Source organism: Odontesthes bonariensis, chromosome 4 (assembly GCF_027942865.1).
Source record: "Odontesthes bonariensis isolate fOdoBon6 chromosome 4, fOdoBon6.hap1, whole genome shotgun sequence".
NCBI lineage: Eukaryota > Metazoa > Chordata > Actinopteri > Atheriniformes > Atherinopsidae > Odontesthes > Odontesthes bonariensis.
Window position 1 is genome coordinate 7,397,211 of NC_134509.1, and position 23,168 is coordinate 7,420,378.

General features: G+C 40.9%; 1 protein-coding gene across 7 annotated transcripts in view; it reads left to right on the top strand.

Moving 5' to 3' along the window:
• The first annotated feature begins 12,160 nt into the window (after positions 1 to 12,160).
• grin2bb (glutamate receptor, ionotropic, N-methyl D-aspartate 2B, genome duplicate b) overlaps positions 12,161 to 23,168 on the top strand; it is a 126,610-nt gene continuing 115,602 nt past the window's right edge. For 3 of the 7 annotated variants that reach the window (XM_075462723.1, XM_075462730.1, XM_075462731.1), the window contains exons 1-2: positions 12,161 to 12,932; positions 17,841 to 18,497. In XM_075462723.1, the coding sequence (XP_075318838.1) occupies positions 18,489 to 18,497 (9 nt within the window). In that variant the 5' untranslated portion in view covers positions 12,161 to 12,932; positions 17,841 to 18,488. The other 4 variants (XM_075462724.1, XM_075462726.1, XM_075462725.1 and 1 more) reach the window with 4 other exon arrangements.

Here is a 23,168-nt window from a genome sequence, read left to right on the forward strand (position 1 = left end):
AGACAACCACACCTGGTACCACACCTGACACAAATACACCTCAACAGAAGGAGGATGCTGATACAGTTACACACACACCACATGCATCACCCAAAACACCCAAGACACCACCACAGTCCATAGAAATGACACACGCAGAACATTCAGAGACAACAGGGACTGTACGACGGTATCCTGTGAGGATCACCCATCCGCCAGTACGTTATGGACATGAATGAACTTTTTGTTATGGACATGAATGAACTTCTAAAAAAAAAAAAAAAAAAAAAAAAAGAAAGAAAGAAAACTTTGAAAAATGTTGAAGAATGCTTTAAGATGTTTGCTTGTGCAGAAATGTTGTTTAATGATTGAGTTTTGGAACTCTGCAGTGATTATAAATAATTTAAGTAATATATATATTTATATGAGTAATATATTTGTCTGTTTCCTATTAATGTTATTGAGAAGTAAGTCAGAAGTAATCTCAGGTATTGTTTAAAGATATATTTATATATTATACAGTTTAAATTGTTAATGTATTTATTACATAACCTTATGTAGTTTTAAAGGGAATACACTGTTGTAAATTATATTGCTAATGTATTCATTATATAATCAGTTTAAACTGAATATACAGTAAGATTGCTTCAGAAGAATGTTTTTGTAATTGACAACAAATCTTAGTGGGAAGGAGATATGTTATGTATGACCATACCAAGGATTACCACGCGAGGGCATACTGCCACTAGGGCATTCGATGTAACCTAGGCAACCTTAGTTGAATAATAAACCACCATTGAACCAGTAAGAAGTGGTCCGTGTTGCTCTATGTATCCGGTAATATTGATTACTAGAAGGTACTAAAAAGGAGCGACACAACATCAACCCTTTGAGGGAAGGTACTGTCATGGTCCATAGATTTTTTTGTGTTTTCTTATGTTCTGGTTTTCTTTTTGGTTCATGTCTTGTTTCTTTGTTGTTGTTTTTTTATTAGATCCTTTTTTTTTGTTCTGTTAGTTTTATAGCTTCCTCGAATAACCTGGTATCCATTGCTGATTGTCTCACCTGCCATTCATTAACAGTATATATCATCCTTATTATCCTTTTTCCTCTCACCAGTTCATTGATGTCTTCGGCCTTCGTATCTGTCATTTAGTATGTTCCGTCCATCTGTTAGTCGCCAGTCCGGTTTGTTGGTGAGTTCTTTTGCTTTATGTGTTTTAGTTTTCTTTCCTGCCTTAGCAACGCCTTTTGTTTAATTAAAATAAAGCATTTGTCATTTTGTTGCCTTTTATCGTCTCCTCCCTTTGGAAGTCCTGCACTTTGGTCCAAAACCTCAGTAAAAACTGTAATTGTGACACTTAGGCTCTTTTATCACCAAGGTTATGTTATATATCTCTAGAGCCAGTTTGCAACACTAGGAATCTGTTAATTTAGGCCCCCACCTCCGCCTGCTGCTTACACTGCACCCAATCTCGAATTTTCTCCCTACAGGTGGTGAGCCCACTTGAAGATGGCATCCTATGGTGTCTTCGTACTTAGCCCGGCTGAGCCCCTGGAGCCAAGGCTTTGCCACTGGGCACTTGCTAGCAAGTTTTCCCGACAGGCCTGGATCCAGGGGGGTGCCCCTGTTTTCCTACCCCAGGCAAGTTGACTTTATAGGCAAGGCGAGGCAAGGCAAGTTTATTTGTATAGCACAATTCAACTACAAGGCGATTCAAAGTGCTTTACAGAGACATTAAAACAGTAGAAATAAAAAGCATGATTTAAATTTTAAACAAAAAGAAAGAAATAAGAACAATAGATAAAATCAGAGAATTAAAAAGCACGATTTAAATTTTAAACAAAAAGAAAGAAATAAGAACAATATAAAATCAGTAGTTAAAATGTGATTAAGTTTTGAGCTTTATTCAAACGCAGCTGAAAATAGGTGTGTCTTCAATCTGGACCTAAATGCACTGAATGTTTCAGCTGATCTGAGGATTTCTGGGAGTTTGTTCCAGACTTGTGGAGCATAGAAGCTGAATGCAGCTTCTCCATGTCTGGTTCTGACTCTGGGAACTGATAGAAGACCGGATCCAGATGACCTGAGGGGTCTGGAAGGTTCATACTGGGTCAGGAGGTCACTCATGTATTCTGGTCCTAGACCATTCAGAGCTTTATAGACCAGCATCAGAACTTTAAAGTCTATCCTCTGATGGACAGGCAGCCAGTGTAAAGACCTCAGAGCTGGACTGATGTGGTCCACTTTTTTGGTCTTAGTGAGGACTCGAGCAGCAGAGTTCTGAATAAGCTGCAGTTGTCTAACTGACTTTTTAGGTAGACCTGTAAAGATGCTGTTACAGTAATCAAGCCTACTGAAGATGAATGCATGGACTAGTTTTTCCAGGTCCTGCTGACCCTGCTGATCCTTTAACCCTTATAAGTTTGGTGCGACTCCGAGATCTTTGACTAGCTGTTTTCAAACTGAGATCCGCTACCATCGTGGGTCCAAATTGCCACTTCATCCCGCGTCGAGCAATGTGAAAGCTTGGCGTATTAGGTGAACCCATGCGTCGGAGGTAGGCCTAAATACACCTGTCTGTATCAAATTTTTCAAACCAACGATGGCGGGACACCTTGAGGACTTGTTTTTGCAAGTGTATATGCAGTTCATGGAGATGTTATTTTACGGGGTGTGGATGGTCACAACGTGGGATGCCGCCAAAGAACATATGCGGACAATACAAGAGCACTATAATGTCCAAGTTGAGGAAATCCATCGACAATTTGAAGCAGAAGAACGCAAACAGCGTTGACGCAATCGACGAAGACATTTAGCTGTCATGGCTCTGAACACACATGTGTCTGCAAGAAGAGTGTGGAAGATGGCAAGACCACAAGGGTTGGTGTTTTGGTCCAATGCTCTGAACAGTTTTGATGACGACGAGTGGAGAAAGCATTTTCAGATGTCGCGGCAAACCTTCAACTTTGTTGTGGAACTTCGGTATGCTCGCGCATTTGAAAGCCCAAAAGAGTCAATGGACGATACTCCCATATACAAAGCAATTATCTTCTCTAGAAAAACTGCGTTCAAGTATTTAAAACATTACAACAATATTACTGGGCATGTATTGGGCTTTCAAATGCGCGAGCATACCGGCAACCGGTAAGTGACATGCTGTTTATAAAGTTGTTTTGTAACGTCCCCATGCCAGTAATGTGAGAACCATGCATATGGTTTTGATGGTAAGGCTTGTGACTTTATTGTCGGATGGTTTATAAAGTGGTGTGACGTTTCTGCAGTGTGCAAGTTGTTGTTTTACGTGGAAGGTTTAGCACTTGCCCCTTAGCCACCACGTATTTGGCTAGCATGACAGGCTGCGCAAACAGCGCAATCGCCTCACAGGGAGCGCCGATTTGCACCAGTCTGTGTCCTACTGTCAGTAATTGACAACCTCTAGCAATGGGATTGCGCTTCAAATGCCCCGGAGTTCCCCTTTAACAGCAGGAATGTGGCCTTCAGGATCAAAGACAAGGAGTAGATAAAATCCCAGCGGGAGGTGAACCATTGCCTGAGGGAGGCAAAGGACAAAGGACCAGAAGCTGAAGAACAATGTGAGGGAGGTCTGGTGGTGTGAGAACCATCATAGGCCACAACACAAAGACCAGCACGGGGTGTGGGGGGGCAAACAGAAAGCAAACGGACTGAACCAATTCTCCCACTTGCACAACACCCCCACCCTCATTGTGGCTCCTTTCTTCCTTCCTCCCTGACAGCCCCAACCCCACTTCCACCATTCCACAGAACCAGAATAGCCCCCTCCCCTCCCCTCTTCACCCCCATCAGCCCTTACAGCCCCCCATCCCCCCTCCAGCACTTCCACACCAGGCAAGTGACCACAAGCTCTAAAGGGCGGATTATAGTTCTGCGTCTATCGTCTTGACGTGTTGCTTTGCTCTGGTCGCGAACCACTTTTCATGTTATGGTTCTGCAACCTCGGTCTGGAATTTCTCGGGACGCACAGCAGTTTCCCCTCGCGAGAATTTCGGTGGGCGGTGACGAGAACTTCGGCGGGGCCGGCGGAAGTGTTTATCTTTCAAAAAAAAAAAAAAGTGTATGCAAGATATGGATCTGGAGTTGCTCGACATCGAAGAAAAACAGCTTCTTTTATTGGAGTTGGCGAAAATGCAAAGGAGGAAGCCACACAGACAACCGGAAAGGCACACCGAGGACCAATCACAGCCGCTTTTGTCTGCGCACTTCCGTTGGTGGTCTGCGTGCGTCTGTCGCGTAGTCAGGATTTTTCTGAGGTGCACGACAACGCGTGCAGAGCCTCTGCGTGGGGGAGTGGTCAAGATTTTGACGCTCGCAGACATGCCCCCCCCTACGCAGACACTACGCAGACACTCTGGTTCACCTCCTCAAAATTGTAACTCACCGCAGACAGTGCCGCAGACATCGCCGCAGGGAGGAGAGAAAGGAGGCCTCTGATTGGTCAACTCTACATCCGCTCTACACTATGCGTATTTCCGGTTTGCTAACCGGCTGACGCTAACCGTGCTAACCGTGACGATTCTTTCCCTCTCTGCCAGCTCCAGTAGTAGCAATATTTCTTCTATTTCTAGATCGATCAGCTGCATCTCAATCAAAGTGCGCATTCGTCCAGTCGCCATTGTTGTTGAATGACCTCTGTAACCGTAACACCCACAATCCTAGCTTGTTCGTGATTGTCCCTCTTGCGTTGTGGCGTGGGATTAACATAGCGCAGACAGCGCTTCAAGGCATAAATCAAAAATAACTGCGTCGTGTCTGCGACAAGCTCACTGCGACACACTGCTGCGAAGTATACACGAGCCTTAACATACAAAACTGAGCACCTAGAAATAGAAGTACCCTACGACCAAGGCTTTGTTCATGAGCATATCACAAGGCTGCATACATTTTACTTTTCCCACATGCTCCCGAAAATCGTTGATGATTTTGTTGAGTGAAGGTTACAGTTCTGCAGTAAATATCTCAGCATTTTAAAACCAAAATAAACTGCCCTATGTGGGTGCCCAAGGTTTGCCAACAGATGTCTGTTGTTTACATAAAGTAATATAATGTTGAATATATTGTTGTACAAAATTGAAAATAAAGGTTGATGTAATTTAATTTCATTATTGCACTGAACTACTATCATGAGTGCCCTATCTTCCTTAGAGTGTTACAATTTCTTTTAACACAGTTCATTCATAGTAAACTCATACTTTACATTAATAACACTGGATTAATTAATTGTTTTGAGGAAATGAAACAAACGGCTTCAACTAGAAAGATCATTTATTTAATCCTAACAGGTATTAAAAAGTGAAATACAAAACGACCCCACACAATGCCTTCAGCCAGGCCCGTGATTCCGAGTCGGTATCAGGCTTGCGAAAAAATGTAAACAACGGAGGGCATGAACATTGTCTCTTCGTGGCTGGTTTGTGGTCAAAGCACTCTCTATCTAACCACTCGTTCAAGTGCTTTCTACTGCAACTACTGCACATGTCGTTCCCGAACCACTTTTCCTCTTAAGGTTTTCCATCCTTTTTCTCACTGCGTCGATATCGGAGCTAGCTAGCAAAACAAACCGGAGCCCGCCAGGACGGAAGTGGAAAGCATCGACAGGAGGAGTTTAGGAAGTAGAGCGGAAACGGGTCAAAAACTTGTCTATAGGCCACAACACAAAGACCAGCACGGGGTGTGGGGGGGCAAACAGAAAGCAAACGGACTGAACCAATTCTCCAACTGGCTCAACAACTGCACAACACCCCCACCCTCATTGCGGCTCCTTCCTTCCTCCCTGCCAGCCCCAAGCCCACTTCCACCATTCCACAGAACCAGAATAGCCCCCTCCCCTCCCCTCCCCTCCTCACCCCCATCAGCCCCTACAGCCCCCCATCCCCCCTCCAGCACTTCCCCACCAGGCAAGTGACCACAAGCTCTAATGAAGAGCTTAGCAAATACAAGGGCTGCACAATATTAGTAAAATATACAACATCATCAATACTCAGATGAGAATATGACTGGCAATATATAAATGTATAGTTTATGGCGTTAAGCTATAGAGTGTTAATGAATGTCGTTAAATGTTAAATGGTGAAGCCAAATTCTTGATTGTTTGTTGGCCCTGTGATGGACTGGAAACTTTTTCAGGGTTGTACCACGCCTCTTGCCCGTTGACAGCTGGGCTAGGCTTTAGAAAATATAAATTTACAAGTGGCAGCCTACAGTGAGGACAGCCTGACTGTGGTCTTTAGATCGAGGTCACTCTTGTTGTCAGGAAACTACGACAGCAATGTTTGCCTTCAGATCTTAAGGGATCTTGAAGCTTAAGCACTGGTTTGATACTTCTCATTGAAACCCCAGGTCTTTCAGACAGAAAAAGTAAAAATCAAATAGGATAAAGTAACTTAGAAAATAGGGAAATGGTGTGTAAGTGTGCCTAAAAATTTTTACTGGCTCGCATGACCAGCTCTTCCCAAGAGAAATTGTGCCACAGGCTGATCGCAAGACTTCAGAGGAAAGATTAGAATGTAGAAATGCAGACTCAAGTCTATGTGAACTATGGTGCAACTGTTTACTGGAGATTGCTATCAAGGAGAGCTAGATAACGCATTAAATGCACTTAATCAATAAACGCATTTTATTTCCAGTTGAATTGACTATTGTAATGCCCTGCTTTCTGGTCTTCCAAAAAGAAACATCTTAGGTGTACAACAGAACTCAGAGGCACGTGTGCTGACCAAGACCAGAAAGCGGGCACATATTACACCGGTTTTAAAATCGCTGCATTGGCTCCCTGTATGTTTTAGGATTGATTTTAAGGTCCTTTTAATGGTTTTTAAATGTCTTAGGGGTCTTGGACCTTCTTATCTTTCAGAATTGTTTTTACCATATGAACCCTCACGCACTATGAGATCCTCCGGCACTGGCCTTTTAATAATACCCAAAGCTAGAACACATCTTTTCGGCACTCTGTCCCCCGTCTGTGGAATAGCCTGCCAGAGAACCTGAGGGCCACAGAGTGTTAATATTATTAAAAACAGGCTCAAGACCCACCTATTTTATTTGCTTTTAACGAATGTCGTATCTATACATTCATACCGTCTAGGCTGTGATCGACTCTGGCTGGGATGTCTGTGACTCGTGGGGGGGTCATCGGCCCATCGGCTTGGCCGGGTGGGGGGGGGTCTGCGGCAGTGCTCCCCTGCTGTGGGCCCCTCGCTGGCCTATAGCTTGGTGTGCGCCCGGGTGGAGGCGTCCTGGTCGTGGGTTGTGAGCAGCATCCAGTGCAGATGGCGTTTCCTGACTTGTGACTTGGCTCCTCTGTATTCAGTCACACGTTTCTAAGTTTATTTTTATTTTATTTTATTTATTTATATATATACAGTATATATATATTTTTATTTTTTTATTTTATTTGTGTGTGCATATGTCTGTGTGTATGTGCTGGGGTAGGGCAGGGTGGGGTGGGGTGGGGATGGGGGCTGCTTTTAAACATGTATAGCACTTTGTGCTACATTTGAATGTACGAAAAGTGCTTTATAAATAAAGTTTGATTTGATTTGATTTGATAAAAAACGGCATCTTATTTATTGGAATTAATGTAATCTTGCGCAAAGGATTGTGGGAGTTTTGAGACCATCAAAGTTGCACCGAAGCTTGTCCTGAAATTTCACTGAACTAAGTACTTGTAACATCCATGACATCAGAACAGTCCTTTTGCGAATTAAATTTTTAATTGTTTTTTTTGTGTCACGTAGAATCCTAGAATTATAGCTTTTAAGAATCCTTCCTTGACTTTGAGAGGCACCTGTGGGGCATGGACTCAGAGACAGAGGTTGAATGTCATTAACTTTGTGCCCCCACCCCATAGCTTGTGATTTTCTTCTTTCTCCTCACGCTCCGTATCTTTCCACAGGTAGCCTATCTCTTGCTCTGAAACATCTAATTTCCCATCTGTGGTTTCTAATCACACAAAACTGCCCGGTGTTTGTTGTTATACTTACAGCTCTCTTACACCAAAGGCAGCAACCTTTCTTGAGACTGTATCAGAGGTTCTATAAAAGGACCCCCCCCCTCTCTCTCTAATATCACCAAGTGGTTGCTCAAAGACCATCATTTGGGTTTGTGGGTTTTTCTTTATCATATCGTAAAGTCTTTTAATTACCACGTTTGGCTCCCTTAGATGTCTTATGATGTGATTTAGGTGTATTTAGATAAACATTAATTGTCCCCCAGTGGCTTTGCCCTTGAGTTCCTACTTAGCCCTGCACACATAACACTGAAATGATGTGCTGAAAATTAGATTTACTGAAAAACGTGTTGGGGAGGTTTTATTAGAGTCTCAACGAATGAAATATTTTGATTAAGGCTATAACCCAACCTTGTTCCTGCCATATTTCAGTGTCAAACATAACCCAAATCCAGCGTATTAACAAAGGAAGCAGATTTGGCAAGAAAACAGACTTTACACACACCAAAGTGAGATAGAAAACACAAGACAAAACACAAGGCATGTAACAAGGTAGCTTTGGTAAAATCCATTAAAGTACAAAAACACCCAACAGGGTTAAAGGATGCCAAGACCAATCAAAGCAGTAAGGCTGAAACCAGTATTGGTTTGTAGAACAGAGGATCTGGAAATGAGTGACGGAAACCACAGAGGCTAATCAGGCAAGTGGATGCAGCTGTGCTAATTAGCAAGAGAGAGCAAATGAGGTGAGTAACAAACTGGAGATGGGAGAAACAGACAATGGCCACCTCTTTTGGGTGAAAAAAAGACAAGACACACTGATAAAGTATTACATAGAGGCATAGCAGAAAGTTTGAGTGCCGGTGATGTGCAAGGATGCTCGTCTGAGATGGAGGGACACGGCGGCAGCCTCACAAGACGCCACTGCGGGTGACAGGAAAAAATATTAACTAAATAGCTGAAGTTGGTCTTGATTTAACTCAAATGAAATACCTTAATCAGAATGATAGTTTTATGGTCAGTTTATTCACTTAAAGGTTTTGTCAACTTTTTCAAAATTGATTAATTAAAATAGCCCAGTACAAAGGTAGTTTAGTTATTGGTGTTTAAATAAAATATATTTATCAGTTTAATAAATCATATGAAAAGGCTTTGCCTAAAAGGAAGACATGAGTCTCTAATGAAAGACGTTGATTTTTGTGACTTTTACTGAATTCTTTTCTTTTGTCAAAATCAAATTGAGGGATTGTTTCAACATAATTTGGCATCTTTTATGTTTCGGGTCAATCCCTCATAACTCTACAACACACAGATGAACACGCAGAAGGACAAAGTTTGAAAATAGTGCTACAATACCTTTAGTTGCCACAGAGGGCAGCACAGCTCAATGCTTCAAATTGGGTCATCATAACAATAATAGTTATTAATATAATAATGAAACACAATGATAATACCAATCATTTAGTAAATGGCTCAATCTAATTAAATGTGAAGAAATAATTTTATTCTTAAAATATACATGATCAAAATGACTCCAATCATCAAATAGTTTGTTGGGGAATATAAAAACATGTAATTTTTATTTTATTTAGTATCATTTAAGCACTTATTGCACTTATTGAGTTAGCAGAGCACTGTGTGGGACATGCCAAAATCACATACATCCAAGGAAAAAAAAACGGTATGAAATGAAGGAAACACATTTTAAATTACTTATCATTGTACCAATATGTAAGTAAATGTTTGGCCATTTATAATAAGACCTCAGAGTTTCATTATTCTGCTACAATTTTCATGATAACTGAGTGATTCTGACGAGGACACCCAAAGGCACTTTATGGTGATATTGACTCCTAAAATGATGGTGAAAATGATGTTTGCTGGTCAGCAGCTTATTCTTCTTCTATTACCTGCAGGGCAGACATGGCATTATGGTGACTCCTGTTTCATCTAGTGGTGTGAAGTGGTATTACATTAAAATACTGTCCCAAAAAATCTTAGTTGTATATCTCAGCTGCATAGTGCAGCTACATTTTGTAAATAACATCATAGGTATTGTTTCTAATTCTTCTATTGATAGTTGTAGTTACATGTTTGATGTTTTAAACTTTTGTTTTGTTTTGCTACACAGAGCACCTTTAAGAACACACTACACACCGTACTGAAGTATGCTCAACTTTTGGCTAATAGTTCTTCTGGAATGACCTAGATGGTGAAAGAAAATACTACTTTATGGCTGTAAAACTTTCCTCTCATTTATATTTTTTCAGACCTTACAGACAGAGGTGTAAGAATGTGGGTGAATGGATTAGCGGCAAATTGTGTGTCTGCAACAGACAGCTAGTAACACAATGCTTAAAGATGCCATTCAAAATGGTTTCTTTGTTAAGTTGTCTGTTATGTGTACACACAGCGCCGGTTTACCTCTTAAGTGATATAATTTTAATGCTTGACTGTTTACGGGTCAGTGATAAGTGGCTGAAACGATACAAGGTACAACGACTGCACTGAAAATGAGTCAAAAAGCAGTAGGGTTGCCAACTGTCCCGGATTTTCCTGATTGTCCCTGATTTTTGTACACGATGTAAAAAAATGTGTATTTCAGTTTAATTGAAGCGCCGTCTAATAAGATTGAAGCGTGCCTACGTCCACAAACGTATGCACAGCCTTGTTGGCTCTACAAAAATGACGTAGCATAACATGGGTGGTGGTGGTGGTGGTGGGGGCACGCACTGTGGAGGTTCATTAGAAATGGTAAGGTGGAGACGGAGAGTGTGTGTGCCCCCAGGTGTCCACAACTAAAAACTGTTGAAAACATAACAAAATAATAAAGGTCTGCTATTAAATAAAGCAATTAACTAAACAAATAACTAGAAATGGTCATTCTTACTAATTTTAGCTATACAATTGTCGCTTAGAATGACGGTTTTTATCTTGGGTTAGATGTGCGAAAGGTAGCCTGGCGACGCCATCCTACGTACTTCTGCCCAAAGATTTTGGCTCTGCACATAGTCTGGCCAAATCCCCCTACCTCGGTTCGCTCAGTGTTTTGCCAATCAGCAAACAGTTGAGAGTGGTGACGCAGAACTCACGTGCCGAGTCCATTGTAGTCCATATAATTGTAGTTCAACCGCAGCGGAAATGAACATGGCGACGGAAGAACGCTATCCATGAAGTTGTCTCAACTCTGGAGAGCATTACACAATTAAAACGAGAGCAAGAGGAATGCCTCGTCAATTTTGTTAGTGGCAAGGATGTCGTAGCTCTCCTTCCAACTGGCTTTGGGAAAAGTTTGATTTATCAAATGGTACCGGTATAATGAAAGCGGATGTGGGAAGCGTGATTCGCGAGCTAGAGCCTCGCGAGAGTAAGCATGAACCTTGGCGCATAACCTACGTCCTTTCTAAACAGTACTGATTGGTTAAGGGAACTCCAATGAATTTAAGTTGGTGAGTAAGGTCCCACCCTCCATGGGAACGGATTCCTCTTAGGTTTTTCCAGACTGTTTGACGGAGTCAACAGTCGGCTTTCGCCCAGGTTATGTGAAAGGCGCTTTTGCTTACAAACAAAAAGGTCGATTCGATGGTCAAAATGTCCAGGATTTTTGTCAGACACAGGTGGCAACCCTAAGCCAAAGTCCTAAATGAACTTTGAAAGACCTTCAGGAAAGTCTGGCTCTTTGGGAACAAAATGTAAAGAGATGAGGGTTGGCCCTAGACTTTGTCACAGTAATGTAATATTTTATGACTATCCTAACATGTATTTTTGCGAATAATTCTAATGGAGATTTAATTAATTTAATTTAATTCAAATGTTTTTCTTGCAATGTACTATTGTTTTACTGGGCACTACTTTCTTTTCAATTTTCGCTGTGTTCCTGCACCACTGCCAAGTAATAAATCTCCAATTAAACCCCACAGCTGCCCACTTTAAAAAAATCTCTAAGCACTCTGCATCAACAGAGGGAGCCATTGCTTTCTTTAAAAAAACAAAAAAAACAAAAAAAAACACAAATTTTTTTTTCACAATTGTTGCAGCAACCTCTTTTTACTGTAGCCTCTCTCTGAATATCTATCCTACAGAGGGACCCACCTCCACATCTCTCTTTCTCCCACCGTCTGTGCGTCTCTTGCTCTCTCTCCCTCTCTAGAGGGGAAGGAGGAGAGCAAGAGAGTGCAGTTTGAGCTGTGCTGTGCACGCCACACAAGCCAGAAGTGTGTTTCGGTTCCACACTCTGTATCTCTGCATAGCAGCACCCAGCCATGCAGCCAGCCTGAGTGCCATGTCTAACAGCTGTGTTGGCAAAGGGTTACGGCTCATCTGAAGGGAAGGTAGCATCTTGCTTTAAGGAGGACAGAAGATAAAAGAAGACTGACCAGTTGCAGAGAGAGAGAGAGAGAGAGAGAGAGAAAGAGAGAGGGGGATATAATTGAAACTCCCCCCCTCGCCTCACTTTACAGAACAAAAACGGAAGGCTTTGGAGTATTCAATTTTTTCTTTCGTTTTATATTTTTCTTATTCCTCATCGCGGTGCTGGGAGGTGCTTCATCATTTCATATAGTTTCTCTCTCTGTCATTTGCCTCCTCATCTACTTCTCCATCTATGTGGTTTATAATTTCTTATATTTATGACTGAGAGAAAGGAGAAAGAAGAGAGGAGTTTTGTTTTCATTTTTCTCCTTTTGCTTTCCCTCTTCACTCTTCCCTCCCTTTCACCAACCCATATCATTCCTGTCCGTCCCTTCTTGCCATTTCATGTCTAACTGCCACTTATCAGTTCATTATTTCCATCTTACACCTCTGTCTCTCAAGTCTGATGATAAATGAACTTGGATGAATTTTCTTCAAAGACAACTCAAAAACTCCTCCTGAATGACATTTTTTTCCCTTTTCCTTCTCTTTTCGTCCCTCCACACCCATTTTCTTTGCATTACACTCTTGCGGGACTCTTAAATGTTACTCTAGGTAGGTTAATTATTGTTTAGTGTCTGTCTATCTGTCTGTTTGTGTGTATTTGTGTGTGCTTTACGTATACATAAAACACACATTAACACACACATGCACTCGCACACTAAACTATGCCTAAAAGAGGAGTAATCAGTGTGTTGATTATGCTCTGGTCTCGCACCATTTTTACGTACTTCTCATCCGATCACATCATGGTAAAGTTCACACATTTTTGATTGTTGTCTTTGAATTTTTTCTTTGTTCATTTGTCATGCCATCTTTTACATTTAATAAATATATTTTTGCAACGTGTGGTTAAAAAAGGAGCTCTGAATTACAGCGTTTAGTTTCTACATTTTTGGCAAAAATGTATTTAGTCTGAAGTAAATATCAGTTATTTACTGAGCTGCATTCAGAGTTTTGAATTGATGGCTGTTTCAGTCATTAAAAGTTTATCCCATTTCGAGCTTCATTTGTGCTTATTTTCGTTCATCAGCAGCTGCTGCTTCTGCCCCTTCCTATCCTACACACCTCATAATCCTACATTTTCTTTCAAGACCTGAATTGTTCTGCTTCTGCATCTTTGCCCGCACTTTTACTCACATCTGTACCCATTTTTCCTTTAAATTCCTGAGGTTTTTCTCCATTTTCACGTTTTCATTCTCAACCTCTATGGTGTAAAAGAGAGACCGGGTGCCTGTAGGTGGTTGTTGATCTGTGGATTTAGCAGGTAAAGCCTTGCTGTGAATTTGAGGTGTAATAGAAAGCATGTGCAGGTTGTAGATAGACAGACTGATAGACACATAGAAATAGATAGAACTTGACATCCCATTTCATCACTACCTTTCTCTTCTCCTCTGTTGTATTTTCCTCCTCTTTATGTTTTGTTTGATGCTTCTCACTGCCACACCTTTTTGTGAGAGCTATTTTAAAGCTTTACCACTGCCAGCCTGTTATCAATTAGATTATATTTACGTGAAATTGCCTGTTCAATCAACCTTAAGGTAGCCGAGTAACTTAGGCCCACACCAGCTACTTTAGTCTCCACGCCCACCCCTTCTTATGGACTGCTAAAGGGGCTTAATAAATCCATCTTTCTTGATTGTTCTAAGAGGAGGGATGTCGTCATGAAGGAACATGAAGGACCACTCGTTTTGCTCTGTCTTTGCTTTTGTGTCTCAACTCTGCTCCTCTGTAAACCATCTCCACAACAGTCAATAAATTATGTGTTACAGAAAAGAGTTAATTAGGTGAGTAGTGAATTGATACAGCACCCACTACTTTTTCGCAAGTGAGTGTGTGCACATGCATGAGCAGAGAGTGTGCGAGCCCTGAATGCACGCGTTTATGCCAGAGTACGGCTGATCGAGGAGGGGCGTGCATGCGCCTGCATGACGGGAATGTGTTCTGCATGAACCTCCTTCAGCAGGTCTTCTGTGAAGGTTATTTTGATATTTTCCAACACGTTTGCTTGCACGGTTAAATCTGTCTTCACTCGACTGTGACTAACTGTTTATCAGACCGTGCCTTTGATCGTTATCCATTCTTTGAATATATTTACCATTGTATCTCTGTGAATTTCACACCTCTTTCAGTTATCACTTTGCTCAATGGTGTTTTTGAGTGAGAGAGACTTCTCATTCAGGCACTATTTATAATTCATGGCAGAAACCAGCTTCATCTACTCTGAATTTGGTCAAATCTCTCCCCATCAGCTTATGTCAGTTGACTCACACAGTTAGTGTAGTGCTGTGCGCAGATGCATGCTTTTACAACATTTCACTTTAGTCCTTCTCACCTCCTTATTGTGCATATGAGCTGGTTGGGTTTTGTTTTTTTTAACCAATGCCACATTGATTTCTTTCCCAGCCTCCATCACATTTCTTCTTATTATTTTTTGGCTCCATGGATCTGAAGCAGATCTCTGAAAAAAATATGAAACTTTGTGTAAATAAACCACAGATCTAATGTGACTCATACCCAGCTTTGCTGTACTCAACTCTCCTGCATGACCTAAATGAGTACACTGTGAACATAATAGGCTGTGTCTCAGAGGGCATCGTATTATTGCCAGAGTAATCCAATGCTATGTTCACCTGTCTGCAGTCAGAGGTGGAACTTTGAAGTACCATTTTGAATTAAGTAGCAAAAATGAATGACTAACAATGGCATAATTATGCTAAGGAGGATTCCAAGGCACCGTGAGACGGAATGGGAGTATAGATATCACCCCTTATGTTTTGCCTTAAAAGAAATATATCTATATATATATAGATATATTTCAAGGCATTGCTGCAATGTATGACATGACAAGGGTCTTACTGTAGATTCCTCATAAAAAAAAAAGTTCCATTAGCAGAGTGAAAGAAGTGCAGCCCTTCCTTAAAAGTTTCAAGTTGATTTTCACTGAACGTCTCCAAGCTCACACTGTCAAAATGATTTAGGACATCTTTCAAAAGAATAGTGAGAAGTTGCCATGCTGTGAGCACAGAGTTGTTTTAAAAGGGCACGAGACCTCTTGAGTTTCAGTCTAATGAAGGATTTATGCTCAAAAGAGAAATCATTTAAGACTTCAGTCAAAGAAAAATTGAATAAAACTAAATTTTCTAAAGAAAGGAAGTGAGAAAGAATATCTTTCTGTAGTTGCACCGGTAAACAATAAAAGCTGTTGGTTCATAGTCGTGGAACTAAACAAACCTTATGGTTGTTTTTATGCAGAGATACTCTGCATTACTGCATGGCTCAAGCCACCGGTATCATGCTAATACTAGTTTGAAATTGAGAGATAATTAGACTATGAAAGAGTTGGAGCAACAGATAGATTTTTTATAAATAAATTTTGTTGAATGAATAATTCATTTCACTGCCAGATAGGATTAAACTTCTACACATGCCAAGGCTTAGCTGTGCATACCTGCATATGCGACCTGAAATTCCACCTTCTTTCTCGTGGTAAAGACTTCACAGATAAAAATTGGATGACACATGGACACATTTTCATTGCTGTCATTATTGGTTAGTCTGCTGTTTATTAGCTATATGAGTTGTTTGCTCTGTGCCATTTTACAAAAGTCAGACCTATAAACCAGATTACAAAGTGTTAAATATATCGTTTCTTCTATCCAACAGTCCAAAATCTAAAGCTTTCTGTATTTTGCGTAATTTGTTTTACCTGTTTATACTAACTACCTTCATTGAACTGCACATTGATACTTGGGAAAATCAGATTGAAAGTAAACCAACTCAAATTCCAACTTTTTTCTCTGGCAACATTTACTTGTGAGAAAACAAAAGCTAAGCCAGTATTTCAATGGCTGCAGCTAATTAAGTTTCTAGGTAGGAATGTGCAAATGTAACCACTCTCACGGACATTCTCGGTGCCTCCAAGTTAAAAGAAAATTCAAACTCTAAATTCTTCAGTTCACGCAGTTGATTGGGTATGTGGCATTTAGGCTTTTTGTTTACTCACACTTAAAAATGACAAATAGCTAAAAAGATTTCCAGTGCTTTGAAAATAAATGATTCACAATTCTAAAATAACGTGTATGTTTTCAGTGATATATGTCAAAATCCATGTTACTAGGTCCATTCACGAAGACCGCCAAGGGGCACGTGAACCTCCTGCAGCTGCACAGTGCTCAGACGGGTTTCACTTTTTCAGATAAATGTTTCATGTCTCTAACAGCCTACGGTACGTTTTACTTGTCCCCAGTACTCTCAGAAGTAAGCATGGAAAGCAAAACAATGGATCTGCATGACTGCATCCAACTATAGCCTTTGTAACGTACCAGTTAGAAGCCCTGCATACACAGTGGGTTTTAGCTTTTATACCACATGCTGTCTGAGTATGATGGCCAGATGTTCTGAGCCAAGCTGTCTTACTCATAGTTTCTCCACAAAAGATTTGGTAGAATTCTGAGGACCCTTTTGCCCTTTTGGGCACTGATTATTTCAATTTATGTGGCCACATGCATATATTTATTTTCTAATTGGCTCCTCTGCTGTACTGACAGAGCTGTTTAGAGACATGGAACAAACAAAAAACAATGCTGTGAATGATAATCGATAGATATTGCATATGTCACCTGTTATTAGGATTTTGCATGGTTGAAGCAAAAACACTTTACCTAAAAAAAGGCTTATTTAAAACTATTGTTTCACGTATGGCACGTTACGTGCAGCACTTTCAGCCAATGCTTTCAGACAACACAACGAGCGTTAAAGATCGATATGGGTTATGATCAGTTATTACACCTTTTTTATCTTCCTGATCGGGTTGCAGTAATAACATCAGGGTGTTTGAAAACATCATTATGGTTAATGCTGAAATGCATTCATTCACTACCCTCATGGAAGCGGTTTTTACAATTTGTTTTTGGGTAAAATCGTAAGAGGTAAACTGACTAGACAAGTTTAATTGTTAGCATTTTAACTCCCGGAAACATCACAGTATCACACATAATCAGGAACTTGAAAAAAACAAATCAGGCGAATAAATCATAAAGCAGTGCTGCTTTGTTGAACTTCAACAAGTGCCAGAGTGGTTATACGGCCAGACATGTTAAATTATAGATGCCTTGATGCTACAGCAAAATCTCGTTTGACTAATGTGTATATTCTCAAATCCTATCCTTTGGATTTACATATCAGTTTGGCTTTGGACTCATGACTTGAGGAAACCGTAGACCAAAGCAAGTGGAAAACGAGCACTGGTTGCATCTCCGCTGAAAATAAAAAAAAACTGCACCAATATTCATGTTCAGATTGCAGTGAAATAGACACGTAGACACAGCAGCGCGAGGGAGCTAAGCCTTGACCTCAGAGGCAACTGACTTGTGCACACCAGGGCATTCAGCCTTCACCAACAGTACTTTCATCCGCAGCCGCACTCTGCCGACTGACTCTGTCCTTTTTTCTCCCGTTCAGACTGAGAAGAGCAGAGCGCAGAGCGGGCCAGCAAGCTGACGATCATGACTGGCTAAATTAAGCAAAGGCACACAGTGACAGAAAGCCAAAGAAGGAGAGAAGAAGAGGAGTACATATACGCACATTGCTGCTCATCTCCACGGCAACAGTGCTCACACACTTCCAGATTTCTGGAGGAAGGCCTCTGCGAGCTATTTCACCAGCTTTGGAGGGAGGGGAAAGACAATTGGATGGAAAGAGGCAAATTAAAGGACTTCCATTGACCCTCTCCATCTGTCAAGTTCCAGTTTAATTTAGTTTACGCACATTGCTGACATTTTGAGTTTATGGTCAGTTTTATGTCTTTAAAATCCTAGTCAAAAGCATTTCAACCAGCTGTGATTCGGTTAATTGAAAACTAGTCTTTTGGCAGCGCCACCTCCCTTCACTTATAAAGTTCCCACAACCCCCAACCCTCCCCGACCCCCTTCTCTGCCTTCATTCAACCCAAATCTGCTCCTCCCGCAACCCTCCAGACCTCTCTTCAGTCTTCTCTGCGTGCCTTCATCTGTCTACATCCCTTCATCCGAGGCTATGAGAGGAGGAGTCGAATCCCAGACCGCTCCATCATGCCAGTTCTGAAGAGCAGAGAGGAGATCCGGGCTGGCAATGTTCAAGGTAGGCCCTGGATTTCTGTGACTGGGCTTGATTTCCTCATGCTACCCCAATCAACCACTCACTATTCGTTTTTGAGCTTTTGAGCCAAATTTTTTGAGTGCAAACTGTCCCTAACTTGGCCTGAAACTTCTAAATGTGTTAATTTCTCTGAAAATGGCGAGGAATGCCAGCCCTGCATCACCACACATCAGCAATACCATCATCGGACTATCAGACTAATATTCATTCTCACAATTTACGTCATTGAATTGACTTATCACCTCAATTTGAGTCCCACATATAAAATATTTTTTTTTGTAGTCATCACCAGTACATCAAAGGTGGATATTCAACAACCTTGAGTGTTTCCTGTGTTGTTCATTTGCCCAAGCTACATGAATCGTCCTCATTCAGGATCATTTCACATCGTGTAAAGTATGAGTTGAGGTGGAAATTATTGCTCTGATCATAGTAACGCCATCAATATTATATTTTTGTTTGTGATGACGCATCGTGTCATTAAGTATCTGCTTTTTGTTTGTTGTGGTCAAATCACTGGGCTTTCTATTTTCTGTAAAGTAGCCAAGCAGTTCACTGGATTTTGTGACCGAAATCACTGAATTACAATATACCCTAGAAATTGGCTCAGAACGAAAGGAGGCTGCAATCCATGTAGACCAAATGCTTTTTAAGTATGGTTTAAATGGCAAGTAAAATTTGGATTTAAACGTATGCTGTTGTGCTTGACAAAAAAGGCCCATTATATGCTCATAACCTCTGTTTGAGAGGCTGTGGCCATGCTAGTATGAAAAGGACAGAGAAGGATGCGGGAACAACAGAAAAGCATTCATTTAGCAGAAGAATAAAGGACAAACTGGCGCTTCTCTCCTGGTGCCATGTGAGGCAGCCTGGTGTTGAGATAAGGGATAACGAGACACTGGCTTCAATAAGCCCATCAAAACGAAGAGTTGCACTGCTCCACAAGGGAAAACAGGTCTAGACAATATTAACAGTGCAAAGCAACAGCCTGTGGAAGCTGCAGCCTGTTTTATTGCTGAGCTTGAGCTCTTTTTGGCAGCTGCTAAGGAGTTTGACTGATAAAATGCAATATATTTAAGAGTTTGGAGGAGCGTGTAAAAAGATAAGAAAAATTATTTTCTTAGAGGCATTGTGACAAAAACTATGAGAGGGGAGATGTAGGTAAAATCAGCTCCAAAAGAGACTTCTGTTGACTTCTATGAGTCCAATTGAAAGTGTCTGATTCATCCTCATGTGAGGGAACAGTTTTGAAACAGAAAATGAGCAAAATCCTTCATTCTGTCACAGTGTCCAGCTCTTGCCAATGGAGCAGCTCCAGGATTTGTCTCTCGGTGGCATCACGGATTTAGACTATTGGCTGAACTGTTTGTAGCCTCAGGGTAAGACTAGTTTATGCTCGCAAATCTAAACCGAGCTTTTCCCCACACGTCGAATCACAAGATCTGACGTAAACCGTCTAATTGTGGTTTGGTCTTTGTCAATGCGTGACTGAGAGGAGGTGTGACAGCTGCCGTGTCCCTCCCGCACAACACAACAGCTTCAACAATGAACAGGCTTGCTTTATTAACATATGCCGCTCAGAGACTGCGCTCTGCAGTTCCCAGATGCCAAACAAAATTCTACAGCCTCTGTAGTTGGGGCGAGTTTAAAAGAGCTGCGGGTGAGTTTAAAGATGAGAAGTGAGAGATGATGACAGAGAGAGCAAGCAACGGGTTAAGGTGTGGGAGAAAGAAAGACAATAAAGAGACAGACAGGCAAAGACCCAGGCACAGGCGGTAAATCCTGAGGGAGCTTCACTGTCAGTGGATGAAGGAGTCAGCTTTGTAGACAGATGTAGCTGTGAGTGAATAAGCAACAAGACCTAGAAGGGGTGTGCTGCTGCTGCGTCGTGATGCTGCATGGTTTTAGAGAGTGGGCTGGGTGGAGGGGATTACTGGATCTGACTCTCTTGACAGGCAGAAAGCGTGGCCTCCTTTTTGATCGGTAGACCATGAACAGCGTGGCAGCAGTGAATTTCCATGAATATAAGGGCGTCGAGATGATGATGCTGGAACTCACAGACAGCTGGCTGAGTCAGTTTTGGATACATGCCTTGTGTGGCCAGCTTTACAAATGTTGATTGAGTCGTCGGAGGATTACAGGTGCTGAGCAGCCTGGTGTTTATTGTTTACTCCGAGCCAGAGACGGAGGGAGAAGTGCAAAGTATGTAGTTACAGAATGCCTCAGAAATTCCTCTGACATCCATGACTTTTTGAGTATTTCAAAAGATAACATTCCTTGGATAGTGGAAAAAAACCCTGTAATTTCTTTACTGAAACTAAACTAGCAGTTTAAAAAAAGCCCTCGGGGGTGTTGTTGGTCTCTTTTTCATGGCTAAGCACGATGCTTTTTCATTTCCCTGACAGTTTTTATACTGTTTTGTTCTGGAAGGTTAGCAACAAGCTTTTTATTTATCCCCTATTTTAAAAAAGTTGGGACACCACTTAAAATGTAAATAGAAACAGAATGCAATCATTTGAAGGTCATAAAAAAACAATGTTTTATTCACTGTTCAAAGTGAGACATTTTAATATTTCATGAAAAATATTTGTTCATCTTGAATTCGATGGCAGCAACATGTCTCAAAAGTTGGGACAGAGCAACAAAAGGCTGGAAAAGTAAGTGGAACTGAAACTACAGGAACATGTTGCAACTTAATTAGGTTAATTGGCAACAACCTACTAAGATTACTGGGCATAAAAAGAGCATCTTAGAGTGTCTCCCGTAAGTAAAGATAAAGCTATATAATACTGGTTCAGGAAATTTGCAAAAATTTGTAAGTTATGATGATTGCAATCAATCTTATCCTCATTTTACACAGGGTCCCAGTTTTTAAAAAAAAATTTGCCCATTCAATTACTTTATCCATCCCATAATCTTGAAAAGAAGATTCATAGTTGAATTTTTGCATTACTCGACAAGTCTGTCAAGTTTCAAAGGATTTATGAAGGAAAGTAAATGAAAAACCTGAATACATGAGTGGAGAACACGTCAAATATTTACACACAGATGCACAAAATGGTTCAGCTAAGCAGCAGGTATCCAATTATCCTCTGCAGCATGAATACACACTTTAGTGTTCAGCGGTGCCACAACCAATAACACTGGTTTACATAGATGTGGAAATACGATAATAAGAGATATGATCAGACTGGTCAGCCCAAGTTCTGGGCAAGTAGGCGGGTGCATGCGAGGCTTAACTCTACAGAATGTTAAAGGCCTGAACCTTGGACCTATACAGTGAGAACATCCAGTGGGTCTGTTAAATTATGGGGGCATTTTGCTGGCCAGGTTTGGGCCCACGTAGGCCCCTCAAATGGAAAGCTTTCTGCAAATGTATACAAAGTTGTTATGAGTGATCACCTTTATCCAATGATGAAGGATTTCTTGGCAAGGCAAGGCAAGTTTATTTGTACAGCACAATTCAACAACAAGGTGATTCAAAGTGCTTTACAGAGACATTAAAACAGTAGAAGTAAAAAGCATGATTTAAATTTTAAACAAAAAAGAAAGAAATAAGAACAATAGATCAAATTAGATAAAATCAGTAGTTAAAATGTAATTAAGTTTTGAAACTCAAGCTTCAGATTTGGAGCTTTATTCAAACGCAGCTGAAAATAGGTGTGTCTACAACCTGGACTTAAACACACTGAGTGTTTCAGCTGATCTGAGACTTTCTGGGAGGTTGTTCCAGACATGTGGAGCATAGAAGCTGAATGCAGCTCCTCCATGTCTGGTTCTGACTCTGGGAACTGATAGAAGACCGGATCCAGATGAGCTGAGGGGTCTGGAAGGTTCATACTGGGTCAGGAGGTCACTGATGTATTCTGGTCCTGGACCATTCAGAGCTTTATAGACCAGCATCAGAACATTAAAGTCTATCCTCTGATGGACAGGGAGCCAGTGTAAAATCATCAAATCAAATCAAATCAAATCAAATTTATTTATATAGCACATTTCATGTACAAACAATTCAAAGTGCTTTACATAAAATAAAAGCATTGCAGCAAGGAGTGGAAGAAGCATTAAAATACATAAAAGAATATAAAGAGAAACAAATAAAATCATTTAAATGAATTCAAAAACAAGCAACAGTCAAGATAAGTTAAAAGATACAGTGCAGATTTCATGCATAGACACATGAGAAAAGAAATTTTTACATTTGGTGAAAGCTTAATCTCCACTGGCAGTTTGTTCCACTTGTTTGCAGCATAACAGCTAAATGCTGCTTCTCCATGTTTAGTCTGGACTGGACCAGCTGACCTGAGTCCTTGGATCTAAAAGCTCTGCTAGGTTTATATTCTCTGAACAGATCACAGATGTAAACCATCAGCAGGCTTTTAAAATCTATTCTGTGACTGACTGGAAGCCAGAGTAAAGATTTTAAAACTGGTGTGATGTGTTCAGATCTCTTAGTCCGGGTTAAAACTCCAGCAGCAGCGTTCTGGATGAGCTGCAGATGTTTAATGCTCTTTTTGGGAAGTCCAGTTAAAAGAGCATTACAGTAAAAGAATCTACTGGAGATGAATGCATGGATGAGTTTCTCCTGGTCTTTTTGGGAGAGGAAACCTTTAATTCTGTTGATGTTTCTGAGGTGGTAAAAAGCTGCCTTGG